Raw genomic sequence first — 19307 nt, forward strand, 5'->3', positions numbered from 1 at the left:
AAACTGGTCTCTTTAGATTCGGTGCATCATGCCAAATCGAATGATACCCAGTTTTCCCACGTCAGACATTTTAGGCTTCGGTCATTTTGAATTATGTTCTAAAATGCTGTATTTTACAAACACCTTAGCCTTCAGCTCCATACCCTCATGATAATCAAAGTGATGTGACATACAGCCAAGTATGGTGACCCATACTCATAATTCGTGCTATGCATTTAACCCATCCTCAGTCGTGGTATTGCCGGCCCGAGACTCAAACCCACAACCTTAGGTTAAAGAGACTAACTCTCTAACCACTTAGCCACAACTTCCCCTACTCAAAAGGTTTTGCTTATATTAACCTGTTGTAATCTATTGTTGATAGATTCATTGGATCATGATGAAAACACCTATACCAATTTTACCAATATTGGCTGAACTTCCTGTCCACCATTTTGATTCATGTTGACAACCTACTTTTTTGAACTCCTCCTAGATCGTTGGTCCTATTTTCACCAAATTTGGCTCGGATCATCTTCTAACCAAGCTGGCAAAAGCTCTGGATTTCCTGTCAATACACAAAACAGTTTTCGTTTAGCGCATGAAAGAATTTGCTGAATAGATGCCAAACTGCATCTGAGGCTGTATCTCTCAAAGGTTTGACATATTTACACCAAACTTTACCAATATTGACCATGTCACATCAATTTGGTAACAGCGCCACCTATTGGCCAAAAGTAATAAACCTTTCATTAAACTTTAGTTATGAAATTTTTAAAAAAAAAAATTATGAAAATATTCCTTGGGTCATACCGACAACAGACATATCAGGTGCTTCTCAATTAATTAGAATGTTGTGAAAAAGTTCATTTATTTCAGTAATTCAACTCAAATTGTGAAACTCGTGTGTTAAATCAATTCATCGCACACAGACTGAAGTAGTTAGTCTTCAGGTCTTTTAATTGTGATGATTTTGGCTCACATTTACCAAAAACCCACAAAATCACAATTTCAACAAATTAGAACACTTCAGAAGACCAAATTAAAAACATTTTTAGTGAATTGTTGTCCTTCTGGAAAGTATGTTCATTTACAGTACATGTTCTCAATACTTGGTTGGGGCTCCTTTTGCTTTAGTTACTGCCTCAATTCAGCGTGGCATGGATGTGATCAGTTTGTGGCACTGTTGAGGTGCTGTGGAAGCCCAGGTTTCTTTGACAGTGACCTTCATCTCATCTGCATTTTTTGGTCTCTTGTTTCTCATTTTCCTCTTGACAATAACCCATAGATTCTCTCTGGGGTTCAGGTCTGGTGAGTTTGCTCACCATTGCATTGTATTTAATGTTTTTGCAAAAGAGCAGCTGGAATGGCAAACTAAAGTAACTCTGGTATCTGGAGTTTAGGCTCATTTAAGATCTTTTGGCGCTCTCTACTGGAAGCTCGAATAATAACACAAATGTAACGTGTTATGTCGTAACAGTCGTCATATATCTGAAAGGGCGGTGAGTGACTTAGCGTTACTGCGCGCAGAAATCCTAAGGAATATCGTGTTTAGAAGACTTCATTCAGAGTCTTGACGTTGTATCTGATAGTTTTCAATATAGTCTTCCGTCGTCGTTGGAAAAAAGGAAGTAACATTAATTCTCACGTTCTGAATAGCTTTTTAAAGGCGTCGTGAAGGAGAAATATGGGGAATTGCCACACAGTAGGACCAAACGAAGCCCTGGTGGTATCAGGTAACATCCTATCAACTGCCTTCAGTTCCTCTCAAAGCAGCCCGCTTTTCTCGTGTATTATATTCTTCTGAAATGTAACTTAACTAACTTAGAATGTTTATGTAAATCATCATAAATGTGTTTTATTCTACAGTGTAACGTTAACTGCAATTATAGCTTACTTTCTCAAGCGTTTCAGCCGAGCAGTGGATGTGGTTTGTGTCGCATGCAGAAACACTCCATCACTCGGCCTGTGTTGTTGTTGTGTCTCGTGCTATGTCGTTCGACGTGCTTGCGCAATGAAATCGACTTTCTTATCTTGAAATCCTCTTGGTCTTGAATATTGATCGTTTATATAGTTGTTTAGTTTAAATACACGATTTATGTATTTGTGCTTTTTGAGTGCTTACAAATGTCGCTGCCACGGCCGTATCTGAATATATACATCATCTTAAACCAAATCAATATATCACGTGATCAGATGATCACAACATGATTGTGGGCCTTTGTATGAAGACAATAATTGTCTTCATACAGAGGCGTTTTCTCGATGCAGAGTAAAGATAGTAGTGTTTAATAGAAACGGTGTCAATCAAGACCAGGGGTGTCCAGTCCAGTTCCTGCAACCCTGATCAAACACAACTGAATCATTTAATCAACAGCTTCAGGAGCACTTGATAATTACAGGCAGGTGTGATTGATCAGGTTTGGAACAGGTAGTAGATCTCCAGGAACAGACAGATTTACTGCTCATCGTACAATTTCCCTTTTAGCATGATCCTGTTTGTAATAATCGGGATTTGTCTACGTAGTCCAAAGGCTGATTTCTATAATTTTGTCATTACTTGTCTTCCTGGTATGTTGAAGAAAGGTTCCTGGGTTTCATAATATTGTTACATTATTTATCAATTTATTTATTTTTTTTATTTGAGAAAATCAAGCAGGTATGGGATTGTGTGCACGTTTGGGACAAAATAATAGCAAAATATAACATTTCAATACATGAATAGAGTTTAAATAAATAGACTACATCAAAATTACCATATTGTTGTATGATTTTAATTGTTGGATACAGTCAATACACTTTTAAGCTAGATCTACTTTTATATAGTATATCAAATATACCTAACAGAGTTGTACACTAAACTGTACACTGGCACAAAATTGGCTAGTTCTTTTATTTTAAATTGTCAACTACCTTTTTTTCTAACTGAACAGGTTCCTGTAGGGTTATTTCCTCTTTGCTTCACCTGCTTTAACATTGTGTCCGCATTGGTCATGTTTCATGAAATAAAGTCACATGCCAGAAGCTTCAGTGGGCCAACTCGCTGTATTTCTCGGGATTGATCTGGCTGCAGTTGTGCAAGTGTTTCAAACAACAGCTGAGGATTGCAAACTAATAGCTGATGGCATGGTTACTATTCAGGAACCATATGAGCAATTTATCACATATCTCAAATACCTAATGGTTAAAGGCCTCAGCTGTTTATATATCATGTTAAACATAGATCAGGAGTCCAGACTGATGCGTAAACTTCAGGCAACATGACCTGAATGTTATAACATTGGCAGCTGAATGTAATCAATCTTACATTATCTCCCTGAAGTCCAGGTCACATGTCATGGTTGACCCAACAATATCTATATTTGCATTGTGGTGGCACAAATAAATCAATCTATGGGAAACTCTATATTAGGCAGCTTTAGAGTAATAGTTCACCCAAAAATGGAAATTATGTTGATGTTTTAAACCTGTATGAGATTCCTTCTGCTGTTGAACACAAAATAATATATTTGGAACAATTGGTAACCAAACAGTTGCTGGGGCAATTTATATGAAAAAAAAATATTGTCAAAAAGTCAGTGGGGACCATTCTTCAAAATATATGTTTATATTTTATATTTTTATGTATTTTATGTTGAGGAGAAAAAAAATTAACAGAGGTTTAGAACAAATTGAGGGTTATTATAAGTTGACAGTATCTTCATTTTTGGGTGATTAATGGACATCTCGTCAGTAAAGACTGTTCTCTAATTAGCGTAATAACTTCTCTGTGTGAAATCGAGCACCTGATGGAATTTACCGCTGATTAGATAACCGGCTTTATTGAAAAGAGGCGGATTTATTATCGGATGATATTTATCTTGCACCCCTAATTAAAAGTGTACACCCGGGTGTCAATTACTTGTGAAATAGGCTGAAAGTTTTAAATTTGAAAAAATATGGTTTGATTTAAAAAAAAAAAAAAAGACTTTTATTATTTTTATTATGTATTATTTATTAAGAATATTTATTATCCAAGTATCCGCTTTAATGTTAGATTGCCATTCTAGAATACCACAATGATTGAAAGCATGTTTGAGTTTAGAAGTGAGATTAATGTGGAATGTGTCTTTGTGCTAAATATGCCGTGTTTATTTTCTCAGGTGGCTGCTGTGGCTCTGATGAGAAGAGGTATACAGTGGGCGGCTGGGCCTGGGCATGGTGGCTCATCACCGACATACAGAAGTAAGAATGTTTATTCATCACATTCACTCCTGCTATTGTGTTTACTAGCTCACAAGGTAAACAAACCCTTCTCCCACTGACTGAATGACTCTATTCTCCATATATGTACATTTCAGTTCCTCCTGAGTGGGCATTAGGGCCATTTTAGAGTTGTGTCACGGCATGCTCATATTTGTCTGGCTAGACTACTTAAACTTGTGAATATAATATAAGAAACTCCAGAGTGCACACACCTGTGCCTGTTGTTTTCTTCCCAACATCTAAAAGACATTGATTGTAACTAAAATAACTCCATTTACTATCCAGAAAGGAAATAGTGTATCTGCTGAAGACTCTTCTTTTCAGCTTAACGTGAAGCACAAACATTGTCTTATATATCAGTATTAGTACCCCCACCACCTCCATAAACTCACTTCATTAAGGGCCTGAGTATCCAAGGTTAGTGTTTGGAAATGTAAACAGAATTAACAATACTTGAGTGTTGACTGAAGTTCAGCTTCAGTCGTTACAAACAGAAGACCATTAATAGTGCAGCATGTGCTGATGAATACATAGTAAATCCGAAAATCTGTGGAACTGCATTTATGCATAAATTATATAAAGCTTTAGACATTTAACATTTGTTAACGCCGGGTTATAGGAAACCTTGGTTATGCTATTTTGTTTCACACATTTTTATTCTTTGCGCTAGGTTAGGAAATAACCCTGGTTATACAGGTTTTGTACTGTAAAATGGTAAAACCTTATTCTTACCCTGTGGTACCCTCCTTCTTATTTGCACATTTACGGTGTCAATATCACTGATTGCTGTTTAAACAATGGCTTGTCTCACTCCTGCACATCAGGCTTATTTATTACTGACTATTCAATTTGTCCTGAATAGAAATTTTTTGGATCATAACTGTAAGAATAAAATGTTTTCTGTCAATGCTTGACATTTTCACTTTTCCTCAAATTAAGTTTCTCTAAAAGTAAATGTTATAAAGATGTTAAGCACAGTATAAAAAGCATACACTGTGTATCGTTCAGTATGAGCACTGTTTATTGTGTAGGGTACACAGTGCTTGTAGCTGTTGGAACAGGGGTTCTCAACTCTGGCTCTTAAGGTCCATTTTCCTCCTCCAGTTTACCTCCACTATTGGGAGATGAGAGGGTCTGTATTACTTACTATTGGAGAAAGTGTAATGGTCAACTTGGATCATGTGTGCCTTAATAACCAATCACATTACAGCCTTGATGTCATTGAATTTCAGTCAGAGTTGTGCAACACTCAATCGCCATTTACAGATACTATAGGAATGAATGAGAAATGCCATAAACTGAATCACAGCTGTCCCACAAAGTCAGTGACTTCTTGAGGATCAGAGTTGAGAACCCCTGTGTTTGAACATTAGTATGACAGCAAGTCATATGTATGAAATAAGAGAACTGTTTATCATTCTGAAGTGTATGATTTATTTCCATTTCTTGTTTCCTTCTTTAATCATTATTGAGATAGTTATGCATGTGCAATCTGTAATAACCAGTCTGACATTTCTCTGATGTTCCTCTCCTGTTCATTTCTTTAAGTGTTTGCTGAGCTAACCTGCCTTGGACTCACCTGTGTGTGTCTGACCATCTGATCTGTTTCTGGTGTTTCACTGCTGGGGATCATAAGATTATTATGCTAATTCATATCTTTGGAAATACAGATCAGAAGATTTTTATTACACTTCTATTTCTGCACAGCGGAAGTATTTAGTTCTTGAGCAAGAGATATCTCTAAGAATAACGCCCCACTATCCCTGGTCACCACTGAAGATGCTTTCATACCCTACATTAAAAAATACTTAGTCAATTGGGAAGTTCACTAACATAGTTTATTTGATTTACCAAAACTGACCGCCTTCCATTGACAAGAACACAAGCAGTTAATTGGTCATTTTTCAGAGTCATTTTACAACAAATGGATTTGTGAGAAAAGTTGTACTATTGCAGAAATGCAGCAACAACTTTAAATGTTACAGCTAAAATGAAAGTTTTAGTTTATTTCATACTTTTTATTGTTCGAGTCAATAGCAAGATAAAAATGACTGTCAATTTCAGCAATTTCTATTGAGGGATTAAAAGCAAAAAAGAACTGTAAATATGCATTGTGTGGTTAACAGTGGTAGGCTAACAACAGTTGTTTAGCTGAGCGCATAGCTTAGAAATAAAGCAAGGCTGGGTGGGATATCTTTTACCATCCCCATTTCCTTGATAAAGAACAAACCTGTAGTAATCTAGTTTGCAGGCAGCTCTAAAAGCTACATCGATCTAATTTGAAAAGATTGAGAGAGCTGGTAGTTCCTGCTCCAGCACAAGGGCTAAAATGAAACATTCAGTTGAGGATCCTACAGCATATCCATTCAGACAGGCTCAGTTTAATTTCAGTCCAATTAAAAAGGCAGTTGCAAGTTTTGAGGGAGCGTGCAATTGGCATGCTGACTGCAGGGATGTCCATCAGAGCTGTTGTCTGTGAATTAAATGTTAATTTCTCTGCCATAAGCCGTCTCCAAAGACGTTTCAGAGAATTTGCCAGTATATCCAACTGGCCTCAAAACCCCAGACCACATGTAACCACACCAGCACAGGACCTCCACGTCCAGCATCTTCACCTTCAAGATCGTCTGAGACCAGCCAACTGGACGGCTGCTGCAACAATCGGTTTGCATAGCCAAATATTTTGTGCACAAACTCTCAGAAATTGCTCCGGGAAGCTCATCTGCATGCTTGTAGTCTTCATCAGAGTCTCGACCTGACTGCATTTCATTGTTCGTAACCGACTTGAGTGGGCAAATGCTCACATTTGATGGCGTCTGGCACTTTGGAGAAGTGTTCTCTTCATGGATGAATCCCAGTTTTCACTGCACAGGGCAGATGACAGACAGCATGTATGGCGTCGCGTGGGTGAGCGGTTTGCTGATGTTAACTTTGTGGATGGAGTGGCCCATGGTGGCGGTGGGGTTATGGTATGGGCAGGCATATGTTATGGACAACAAACACACGTGCATTTTATTGATGGCATTTTGATGATACCGAGACGAGATCCTGAGGCCCATTATTGTGCCATTCATCCATGACCATCACCTCTTGTTGCAGCATCATTTGCAGCAAGTGCACGGCCCCATGTTGCAAGGATCTGTACACAATTCCTGGAAGCTGAAAACATCCCAGTTCTTGCATGGCCAGCATACTCACCAGACATGTTACCCATTGAGCATGTTTGGGATGCTCTGGATTGGCGTATACGACAGCTTGTTTCAGTTCCTTCCAATATCCAGCAAATTTGCACAGCCATTGAAGAGGAGTGGACCAACATTCCACAGGCCACAATCAACAACCTGATCAACTCTATGTGATGGATTGGATTATCTCAGCAAAGGATAAGTGCTCACTAACACAGATTTGTAAAGAATATTTGAGAGAAATAGGCCTTTGGTGTACATAGAAAAAGTTTTAGATCTTTGAGTTTGGCTCATGAAAAATGGGGGCAAAAAAAAAAAGTGTTGCTTTTATCATTTTGTTCAGTTTATAGGGATCATTTGAATATAGTGTTGGACAATGAGGCAACTTTGAATTAAAAAGGTTGAGAACCACTGGTTTAGTGTATGATACCCAGTGTAAAGTCGTCCTAGTGTTTTAAAATCTGTTCAGGTTTTGAAGTGTATTCCAGCTCTTAATTTAATAACAGTTATCATCTTGATTAGAACTTTTAGTCTACATAAAGAATATGACACGTAATTGACCTACACTTTTATATTGTAATGCATTGTAATCTGTTAAAATTATACTAAGATCTATTTAAAAATATAAGAATAATATTTTTTGTGCAGCCTTTTTTTTCCAAATCCATCTGTAGCATAAACACCTTATCAGAAATGGAAATTGCTTTGTCATAAAGGTTTAGGGGAGTAATCTAGGGTTGTGAATGCCGACAGGTAGTGCGAGGGCAAAGCATAATGGATATAATTAGACATCCATTCAGAGTCTGTCATGAGATTTCAAAGATAAATGACATGACATGAAAGCTCTCTCCATATGCAGCAGACCGCGGCTCCCTGATGGTCTGGATTCAACTGCAATCAACACCAGCACCCATCCTCCCTAACCTTGAACCCTGACCTCTGTCCTCCCCTTTCATATATGTTAACACAACTGATAATATTGTGCTGTCCTGCCTTCCCTCCTTCCCACCATCCTCATCCTCTCTCCCCCTCCCCTCCACCCCTCATCTCCCCCACATAGACTCTCTCTGGAGATAATGACCATCCTCTGTCGCTGTGAGAATATCGAAACTTCGGAGGGTGTCCCCTTGGATGTGACAGGGGTCGCTCAGGTAATCACACTGAATGAAAAAGCCAACCAAATGAGACCGAGATCAATTTGAAGTGCTCAGGATGTGAAGGGCGGTGGCCTGGTTCCATTTCCCACATTACATACATACACATGCTCTCGCGCTCCCTTCCATACTTTTGTGTTGGTCTTCCTCTGCAGTGAAGGAGAGCCAGTCATCTCTCACTATCCTTGTCTGAAGTTTGGCTACGCAGCGCTCATGTAACTGATGGCTCACGTCAGCTTGTTTTGACTGTTGGGTCTGTAATGGATGACGAACGTATCAGATGGGCTTTCGGGAATCTTGTGGGTTGGGAAATAATCTTTAAGGTTCTGGGAATCTGAATCCAGAGGATGCCATTACAGCCCATGTTCAAAACACCTGATTTGTGCCGACCAAATGGTGTGTCTTCGTATTTTCACCCTACAGATTAATTTTGTGTGGTTTACCTTCACGTCTTTCTTTAATCCCACCTTCTTTCTTGTTTTCACACCGCTTGACATTCTTCCCGTAGATCATAGCCAACTTTTTTGGTTTGTTTCCCTTTTTTGCATTTTCCACAGGATAACCCTTGAGATTATGACCCTGCAACCCAAGTGTGAGGATGTAGAGACAGCGGAGGGGGTAGCTATTATTGTCACAGGTGTGGCACAGGTAAATCACCTTACCTCACCTAACCTTAAGCTCCAAATGCCACTTTCAGGTTTGCCAGACTGGGTTCAGACCCGACACCCCTTTATCATGCTTTTTTTCTCTCATTTGCTTCCCTCCTTTTCTGGTCCTTGAATTTGACCCCCCCTCATGATGCACAGTGCCAACCTTAGCATGTTAATCAGACTGAAGGTCACTGATTTGTGCGTGACATGATTATCTGTTGTTTAGTCAATCAAAGACTGAAAAAGATCTGTTAAGTAAAACAACAAAACAGTTTACGAGAATGGCTCTCTTCCAAAACCCAATGAGATATCTTTGATGTATACTGGCTTATAGGCAGCACCCTATTGAAATGTAACCCTTATACTGTAAGTGACTATAATTATTAAATGCAACCCAGGATTTTCTCTTTGTGACTCGGAATTATGCAAATATATATTTAGAGATGCACCAATACTGAATTTCTCTGTCGATATGCTGATACCAATAGTTTGGTTTTCTGAAGGAAAAAAACATCACTCCTAAACGATGCTGTTAACTACACAGGGAACCCTATCATTTGGCACTTTACTTTAATATTAAAGGTTCAAATTAACAACAGAGCTATCATATTCAACTGATATTTATTTTCAGATATCACAATTACACTTAAATAAAAATTTAAATATCTGTTTACAACTCAATTGCACAGTCTTCATAAATACCTATCTTCATGCCAGATTTATTCAAACATACATAAATAAGTAAAAATAAAAACTTTTTTTTTTTTGTATTGTTTTATAGCTAGCTAACTAATGAACTATGAACCGTGGATGCTGAGGTAAATGCCACAGTGGTGAAATAGTGTTCACAATCTGTTTTATTGGCATCTTTCCGCAGTTGAAACACAGTGATTACATTAGACATGATATATTTTGGTAGGCTATACTGTTCTTTCAACATACTTTCTGATGTTCATTCATGTTTATTTTGCGCTATAACTTATAACTTTATAAGACAAAAATGAAATAATTTGCTTTTATCGGCAAATAAAGATTATTGGCCAATATATCGGTGCATCTCTATATTACCACAAGCTAGGTTTAAGAACAGAGCCAGTATGTTTACACTATGCCATTGTATTGTAGATGTTATACATTTTGATAATTGTTTTCTTTTTTAACCATCTCAAAGCTTTTATCAAGCAGATAAAAGGAATCTGGATGAAATTATATGCCAATTTCTTTTTTTCTTTGATTTCTTTACCTTGACCGTTTTGTCAGCATGTCAAAACTTGCTGTTTATCAGAACTCGCATGTTTACTCTCATGAACATTTCTCTGCACTTTTGAAAACCCAGCTTTAGTGTAGTGCTAATTACAACTGAGCATATTGCATTACCTGTATTTTAAGATTATTTCAGTTCCCGAAGCCTGATTCTCTTTTTTTTTTTATCTGTTATTTTTTTCCCCCTGTGAATACTTAGTCTGGTGTGAACAATGAGAGCATTATAACATTACACAGCATTTATCTCTGGTAGTAACGTGATTGGATGAGAAACTTAAACAAGACATTCCACAATTTGGTGTCCATAGAGACTTGAGCTCAAGGTCTCTTCATAGAGAGACTGTGTAATTACACTTGTCCGTTGTATCCAAACAGCAACGAATATTCAATAAGATTGAGTCTGTAATACACTGCTTTGCCCTGCATGTAATACCTAGGAGTGTAATTTGGGTGTTTCATTAATATATTTCATTCTTAGTCAGCAATGCAATATTTGCTGAAACCTTAAAACATACCACAATAACATTGTGATTTGACAATTCTGTAGTTCCATTGGGAAATACACATAAAAAAAAATACTGAATACTAAAAAAATAAAAAATGCAATAAAGGTTGCACAGGAGTCCATCTGTCATCTAATGACAGGTCATCATTGGTTTTTGCAATGAGATACGCACTGACAACAGTCAAGAAAGTATTTTTTCTTCTGAAATGTGCACGTATATTATCCCCATTTTGATTTTTTTATGTATTTTATCATATTGTTAGTTTGTCATATGTTTGTTGCATCAATCCATATCAATGTATCATTACATCCCTAGTTAACCTACCAGATTTTATAGCAACTATGAGATGTTTGTCTTGTGTGGTTTGTAATTGGAGCCTTGCAACTTTTTTTAACTAACCGAGTCGGACCCACTTATCTGTTTGTCTGCAATATCCCCCTCCTTGAGTCTGTTTTCTATTATAAATCAATCCTCATACATGTTTACCCGCAGACTAAAGATACATACCCAGATAATACTTACACTTTGGGTTGTTGTTTTTTTTTTCTTTCAAAGTTCAAAATTGCATTTTCTTAACAATGTGGAAAACTTGAAGAGAAAGTTTTTTTTTTTAATCCTAGAACATATTTTTAGTCTTGCCCTACTTTCGTTTTAACTCTCTTGCACGATTCCTCCCTTTGAGTCTATGCTGTGGTTTCCCACAAGCGCAACATGTGAAAGATTCTTTTTGTTTTAGTTAGGGGCAAAATGTTGCCGTCAGTGCATGAAGCCTCCATTTGAATGCTTGTTAAAGCATGGCTCCCCCTGCTGACTGTGAATGCTACAACACTTCATTGTTATTGATATTTGTTATTTACATATCTGTCCTAAATGACTGCAGATTCTGAAATAACTCTTTTAGACTCATATTCGTCATATTCATGTTCGGCCTATCAAGTTCTGTTCACACCAACACAAGTGTTCAGCTGAGAAATATGCTCTGATTTTCGCATGCCATTTATCTTTTCAGACCAATTTTTTAAAAGTTGAAAAACCCTGGTTACTCAGTGGTTACTGATGACACAAAAACAAGATGCACCAGAAAAAGGGCACAATGATGAGAGTCATTTTCTAGATTCTTCATCTGCTATTTAATGTCATTTAGCAAAATACTCTGTTCGTGAGCACCACCAGTCATGGTTTTGTTTAACAGAGCAGCTCTGGGCATGTGACCAAAAGTACAAATTTTATTGGATGGCCAGTTTTCTTCGCAGTGCAACTGAAAATGTTAAAATGTTATGTGAAGATTTTCAGATACATCAAATGTTTTGCTCTGAATGTTAATCTTGGTGTGAACAGGCCTTCATACTGATTACTGATTAAAAATGTAATATCTGTATTTCTATTTGGAAATGTGGTTCCAGACCTGGAACATTTATCTACAGCGTCAGCGATAACTGACCAGCAATTACCAGATGCCATTCACAGGGCATTGCTCCTGTAATATGGAGTCATTTGAGAATCATTCTGCATCTAATGTTTTTTCCCCCTTCCACATTTGTGGCATCATACTGCTGTGTATTGCATTGCTTGTAATATATCACATCTTTAACTGTTTGATGACTGCTCGCTATGGGGAGGATGCACCCTCCTGCTAGACTTGGTCGAAGTTCATCTTTGACACTGCACTGAAATCAGCTTTCATCATAATCATGTACTGCTGCATTAACCAGGCCACATGCAGTTTTTTTATTTCATATTTTAAATGGGAAGCTGCTTGTAGTTCACTAGAGAGAACCTTAAACCCACAAAAACTCACGCTTCTCTTTGTGACGCATGACTTCATTCTCCTCCTTTTCACAGCCATGGAGAGAGGTTGTTTTTATTTGCACATTGATTGCATTGGAAATGTCTTGCAGATAATCCTGGTATTATATTATTTTTATTTATTTTACTTTATTTTGCAAGCAGACATGAACATTTAGACCCAATTTTGAGTTTGTTAAAGCTGTTTTCTCCCATCAGGCTTGGTTTTACCACCCTTTACTAATTGTACGTTCCATAATTCATACTAATGCTGAGTGGTATAGATAAAAATGTCTCTATATTCGTAGCTTTTTATTAATATATATATATATATATATATATATATATATATATATATATATATATATATATAGGTTTTGCAAGACGAGGATAGCAAAACATGTAATCAAAAACTTAAATAGCAAATAAAAAGTCATAGCAATATTCACAATATTGCTTTTATTAATTTAACATTTATGTAAATCAATGAATCACAATTTTATATATATATATATATATATAATTATATCACCCAGCCATTTAGTCTGCTTGAATGTAATGAGACATTTGGACTTCTTAAATATTTTATTTCATATTCTGTTTATCAACACCATAAACAGATTTTTTTATTAACATACTGATTTGCAAGCTTTTGAATGTGAATTCAGAGGTGCATGAATACTGACTGAAGCATGTCCCTCAATCAACCACAAGCTTGGTTATACTCAACATTACAACATCCAGCAGATTTGGTTGTGCCTAATGTCTGTCTCTCACACCTGGAAAATATTCTTTAACATATGTCAAACTGTAAATCTTGATCAAATATTATGTACAAGCAAACTCTTAAGATGCTATAAGATTCTGAGTGTGTTTTTGCTATATTATAGCTATTAATAATGTTAATAACTGTGTACAGTAACACATCAGCTAACTGTTCTACTGTCTGTGTTGAGTGCAATGAATCAAGTTGTAGGTGTCAATGGCATACTGTGTTCCAGTTCATGTCATGGTCCATGACTATGTGTTCTGCTACTAGGTGAAGGTCATGACTGACAAAGAGCTGCTGGGTTATGCCTGTGAACAGTTCCTGGGCAAGACAGTGGCAGAGATTAAAAGTGTCATTCTGCAGACGCTGGAAGGTCATCTGCGCTCTATTCTAGGTGAGTGATGCTGGACACTTGTGTATGTCTTCAGTAGTGTGCTCTTAACTTCACTGTGAGTTCAGACAGTGTGCACAGGTAGTGTTACGTCTAAGTTCTTGCCAGATCAGCAGCCACTCTTATTAACAGATCAGTCAAGGTTTGGAACATTATTTGGTTAAAAGCTTCGGCTGCTCTTGCAGTGCATTTAGAAAATGCATACATCCTTTTATAATGGCACACTTTGATCTATTTCCTGGAGGACGAATGAGGGGCATGAAAACAAAGGAAACATCATGTCGTTCACATCCCACTAACCTGATTGTGTTTACAGGGACTCTGACGGTGGAGCAGATCTACCAGGATAGGGATCAGTTTGCCAAGCTGGTGAGGGAGGTGGCAGCACCCGATGTGGGCAGGATGGGCATCGAGATCCTAAGCTTTACTATTAAGGTGTGCTTACATTGGTACATGGATAAACATGGAAAGAGTTTCTGTTTTACTTTGCTTAAAAAATTTCAACAATCAATTGTTTTCTTTCAAAATCATTGCAGTTGTCAGGGTGAAAATGTTATCTGTTTTCTCCCATCAGGATGTCTATGATAAGGTGGAATATTTGAGTTCTTTGGGGAAATCCCAGACTGCTGCTGTTCAGAGAGATGCTGACATTGGGGTGGCTGAAGCAGAGAGAGATGCTGGGATCAGGGTGAGCTGAAGAAATAAAGGAGTCACTTTCCACAACAGTAGTACAAAATAGCTTTTGAAGATTTGAAATATGTGGTTAAAAAAAAAGAAAAAACTTTAGAGATAAATGATCTGGGGAAAATATTGATCATCAGGATGTCAAAATATTTCAGATAATAATTCCGATCAGAATCATTTTGGACATAACAGATAAAATAAAAACCTATCTTGAAAAAGTAAAGGCTTGCATTGTTAAAAACGATTTCTATACAAAATAAATGGTGTTCTTTTGAAGTTTGTATTCATCCTGTAAAAATGCATCATGGTTTCCACTAAAATATTAAGCATTTTTAATAATAATAAATGTTGCTTGAGCACCAAATCATCATGTTAGAATGATAAAGTGACAATGAAGACTGCAGTAACGCTGCTGAAAATTCAGCTTTGCTATCAGCAATAAATAACATTTTAAAATATATTACAATAGAAAACACTCATTTTAAATTGTAATAATATTTTACAGTTTTACTGATATCTTTAATAAATACAGATAAATAAGAGACTTCTTTCAAAAACATTAATCTTACAACCCCAAACTTTTAAACAATAGTGTACAGTATATATGTAACAACAGCTGGCTAGTTTAAAGGAAAACACTACTTTTTTAAAAAAAAAAATAGGCTCATTTTACATCTCCCCTAGAGTTAAACCGTTGAGTTTTACCATTTTCCAATCAATTCAGCCGATCTCCGGGTTTGGCGGTAGCACTTTTAGCTTAGCTTAGCATAGATCATTGAATCTGATTAGACCATTAGCATCTTACTCAAAAATGACCAAAGAGTTTTGATATTTTAAAATCGCGACTTTTCATTTTCCGTCGGTCTTAGTAGACGATGTAACTACAGAAGAGTCAAGTTTAAATGGGAAATACATAGATTTTTATCATTTTTTAGCAAGATGCTAACGGTCTAATAAGATTCAATGAACTGTGCTAAGCTAAGCTAAAAGTGCAACCGCCAGACCCGGAGATCGGCTGAATTGATTGGAAAATGTTAAAACTCAACTGTTTAATTCTAGAGGAGATTGAAAATGAGCCTTTTTTTAGTAGTGTTCCTTTAAGACCAAATGTTTTTTTTTTTGTAATTTAAAATAAACTTATCATTTAAACATTGATCTTTTGTTAGTTTTGTCTGCTTTTTATCGTCCTCATTTGTAAGTCACTTTGGATGAAAGCGTCTGCTAAATTACTAAATGTAAATGAGTTTTTACTACAGTTGCTAAAGTATGAATTCAACAGACATTCTGACACCAAACATTTTAATTGTATTCTAATCTAATTTAAAAAAAAAAAAAAAAAAAAAGCAGGAGAGAATATGTGGAAAATGTGAAAAAACAACATTCCTTATTCCCTTGTTTTAGGAAGCAGAATGTAAGAAGGAGATGATGGATGTGAAATTCCAAGCCGATACAAGAATGGCAGACTCAAAGAGAGAGCTGGAGATGCAGAAGGCTGCCTTCAATCAAGAAGTGAACACAAAGGTAGAGCTGATCATTCCTCTGGTTCTTTTAATACTGCAGTTGCACTGCTTAATCAAATATGTGACACTTAAACACAACAAATATAATCGTTTTTTCCTTTCACCTCTCTCAGAAAGCTGAGGCTCAATTGGCCTATGAGCTTCAGGCAGCCAAGGAGCAGCAGAAGATCAGACTGGAGGAGATTGAAATCGAGGTGGTTCAAAGGAAAAAGCAGATCACCATTGAAGAAAAGGAGATCCTGAGGACAGAAAAAGAGCTGATCGCCACCGTGAGGAGACCAGCTGAGGCTGAAGCCTACAAGATGCAACAGCTTGCAGAGGCACAGAAGTGAGTGACACGAGTTAGAGAGTTGTATATGTACAATTGGTAGTTTAAGGGAGCCAGATAACAAAGGCCTCATGAACTCATGCTGCATTCTGCACCTCTCTGTCAGGATGAAGAAGGTGTTGATGGCACAGGCTGAAGCGGAGAAGATCAAGCGTATTGGAGAAGCAGAGGCCGGCTCCATTGAGGCTGTGGGTAAAGCTGAAGCAGAGAAGATGAGGCTCAAAGCTGAGGCCTATCAGCAGTACGGAGAGTCTGCAAAGATTGCCCTCGTCCTTGAGGCTCTGCCAAAGGTATGTACACATTTTTTTACTCTCTTCAAATCTTTAAGAGTGATCAGACCTCTCCAATAGTTAAAATGTTAACTATAAGTTGTGTTTTTGTATTTTTTTTTAAGATGTACTCTGAAGAATAAAGCCGAATGTGTTTTTGTTGCGTCACAGATCGCTAGACAGGTGGCAGCACCCTTGAGCCGTACCAATGAGATTGTGATCCTGAGCGGCGACGGTGGCCGTGTCACTGGGGAAGTGAATCGTCTTTTGGCTGAACTCCCTGTTTCTGTAAACGCCCTCACAGGGGTGGATCTGTCCAAGGTGAATACATTGCATATAAACTGCTGTTCGGACATTTAGGGACTTTAAGATTTTTTTTTTTATATAAATGAAGGCTCCATTCATTTGACAAAAAAAAGTAAAAATAATCATGTAAATAAATGTGTTGTTTCTCTACAGATCCCTTTGCTTCAGATGATGACCAATCGTCAAGCTTGAACACGCTCGTTCCACTCTGCTGCCTTTCTGATACTCCCACATTGATTGCCTTAAAAAGACACAAGTGAAAGCTATTTTATTTTTACAGAAATGAGGCTTTGATTTTTTTTAGACCCCTGGTGCCTTACCTCTTCAGGACCAGATTCTCTGCATGTGTTCTTGTATTGTCACTTATATCCTTTTTTTGTCTGTTTGTTCAAACGACGTACCACAATTCTAGTTATTTTGTTAATCACAGAACGGTTTCAGAAATTTCACCAGTGGGCAGCTGCAGATCTATGTGTATGTAGTGATTTAGAAGATAAGGATGTTTTCCCATTTTAATGAGTAGCTAAGGTTGTATTCACAGTTATTTTTATGCATTGGATGAAGGTATAAAGAAGCATAGTGTAGAAGAGCCATTAGGTTTGTTACAGCATGTTTAGTGGATTGATCAACTGGGCTTTTAAAATCATGAAGACATTGCTGTTCAGGTCAAATAGTGACACAGGAAAAGAGGAGGGCTGACTTTTAGTTTATCTACATTTAGACATAGGTTCATTTGTAACATCTTTTTGTACAGTTCAAATGTGAATCACTAGTAATTTAATATTTTTTTATAGTGGGATGAAAACAATAATCAAATTTGTTACTTTTTAAAAGTTTGCTTTTAGGGTTGTAGGTCAAATCACACTTGCGGTCACTGTGCAGTCAATCATGAGAAACTACGCCATGTAATTCATAATCATATCTCTATGTTTATTCTTTGAGAATGTTTTGCTTATTTTTGGATGATTATTAATGAGAACCAAGATTCCAAGAAAAGGCCAAAATATACTGAATTATCAGGATTTAGAAGAGTATATCTATTTTTAATTGCAGAAAGCCTCAGATAATTTACCTCACGCAATGTTTATGCAGATGATAAAGCTTTGGTCCTCTTCCATTAACTGCAAGTAATATATTATGACTGCAGTGAAACTAGACTACTGTTAAATCCAGAGGTTTGGAGATTATTTATATACGCTGCGCATTTGAAGTTGAACATCTACCATGTCCATAGTTTCCTTGAAGACACTATGCCTTAGGGAGTTTTCCCCATATTGAATAATTTCATTTTTTATTCAGTGATGCATTTTGATCATGTCAGGACTTCTTCTTCTCTTTTATGTTTTAACTGCAATACTTAAAATAATGACACACATTCTTTATTCCTAAAGTACTAGTTATCAAAATCCAGATAATGTGAGAGCTCTGTCAGGTATATGTGAATTTTTACTCCGCTTTAGCTATTTGTATTTCATTTTTTTCCATTGATAGTGACTATATTTTAGTGTTTTGTTTTCTTCTGATTTCCATTTTGCCATTATGTCATGAATAATGCAAATCAGTTTGCCAAACATTAGGTCAAACAGAATATCCACATTTATTTTACACTGCTGCTGAATCATAAATGATCCGGTCTTTTGTTCATAATCAGATGCCAAATATAAAGGTTTTTACAGGACACTTTGGCAAAAATATTTGTGACAAAAAAAATGTTCTGTTTGTTAGAAACAAGTTCATTAAAATTGATGTTCAATTTTCGTTCTTCAAAATGAAGTGTGTTTGTTATGACATGAATATCTCTTTCAACTGGGAACTGTGGAACAATGTAGCTATTGTTAATAAGATGTTGCACACATCTAAAATCAACTTAAGGCTTTTAAAACTTTTCTATGCTTAATCTAAACTAACGAGAGCTGGTGTTTCAGAGCTGGGTGTGTTTGGTCCAGATTTGTGATGTTTCCTCCAATAACAATAACATACTGAGAATGTGTTATATAGCAGTGCATGCCTAATGCCTATAACGTCTTGTAGAATGAATATATAGATTACAAGTTATGTATCCAATAAGAAAGCTGTTTCTGATCACAGTCAATAAATTCCTTCTTGATTAATTTGTCTTTGTCCCGTGTGAAATATTTGCTGTTTTACACTAGACGGATACACAGTCTAGAGTTATTTTGCTTCTGTAATTTAAATTCTCTAGTGAAAGAGAATAATAAAGAGAAGAGCAGCAGGGTGGGAAATGGGTAATGAAGCGTGGGTGTCCTGTGTGA

At 36.8% G+C, this 19307-nt stretch overlaps 1 protein-coding gene across 2 annotated transcripts; it reads left to right on the forward strand.

Moving 5' to 3' along the window:
* Positions 1–1462: 1462 nt before the first annotated feature.
* LOC132139472 (flotillin-2a-like) lies at positions 1463–19145 on the forward strand. 2 transcript variants are annotated; one of them, XM_059547841.1, is made up of 11 exons: positions 1463–1715; positions 4122–4203; positions 8470–8560; positions 13807–13930; positions 14244–14362; positions 14502–14615; positions 16013–16132; positions 16245–16459; positions 16566–16749; positions 16900–17049; positions 17188–19145. In XM_059547841.1, the coding sequence occupies exons 1-11, from the start codon at positions 1667–1669 to the stop codon at positions 17224–17226; spliced, it is 1287 nt and encodes a 428-aa protein (XP_059403824.1). In that variant the 5' UTR covers positions 1463–1666; the 3' UTR covers positions 17227–19145. The 2 variants fall into 2 exon arrangements, with proteins under 2 accessions (XP_059403824.1, XP_059403823.1); XM_059547840.1 differs by lacking the exon at positions 8470–8560 and adding an exon at positions 9121–9211.
* The last annotated feature ends 162 nt before the right edge of the window (positions 19146–19307 follow it).

Source organism: Carassius carassius, chromosome 4 (assembly GCF_963082965.1).
Source record: "Carassius carassius chromosome 4, fCarCar2.1, whole genome shotgun sequence".
Lineage (NCBI taxonomy): Eukaryota > Metazoa > Chordata > Actinopteri > Cypriniformes > Cyprinidae > Carassius > Carassius carassius.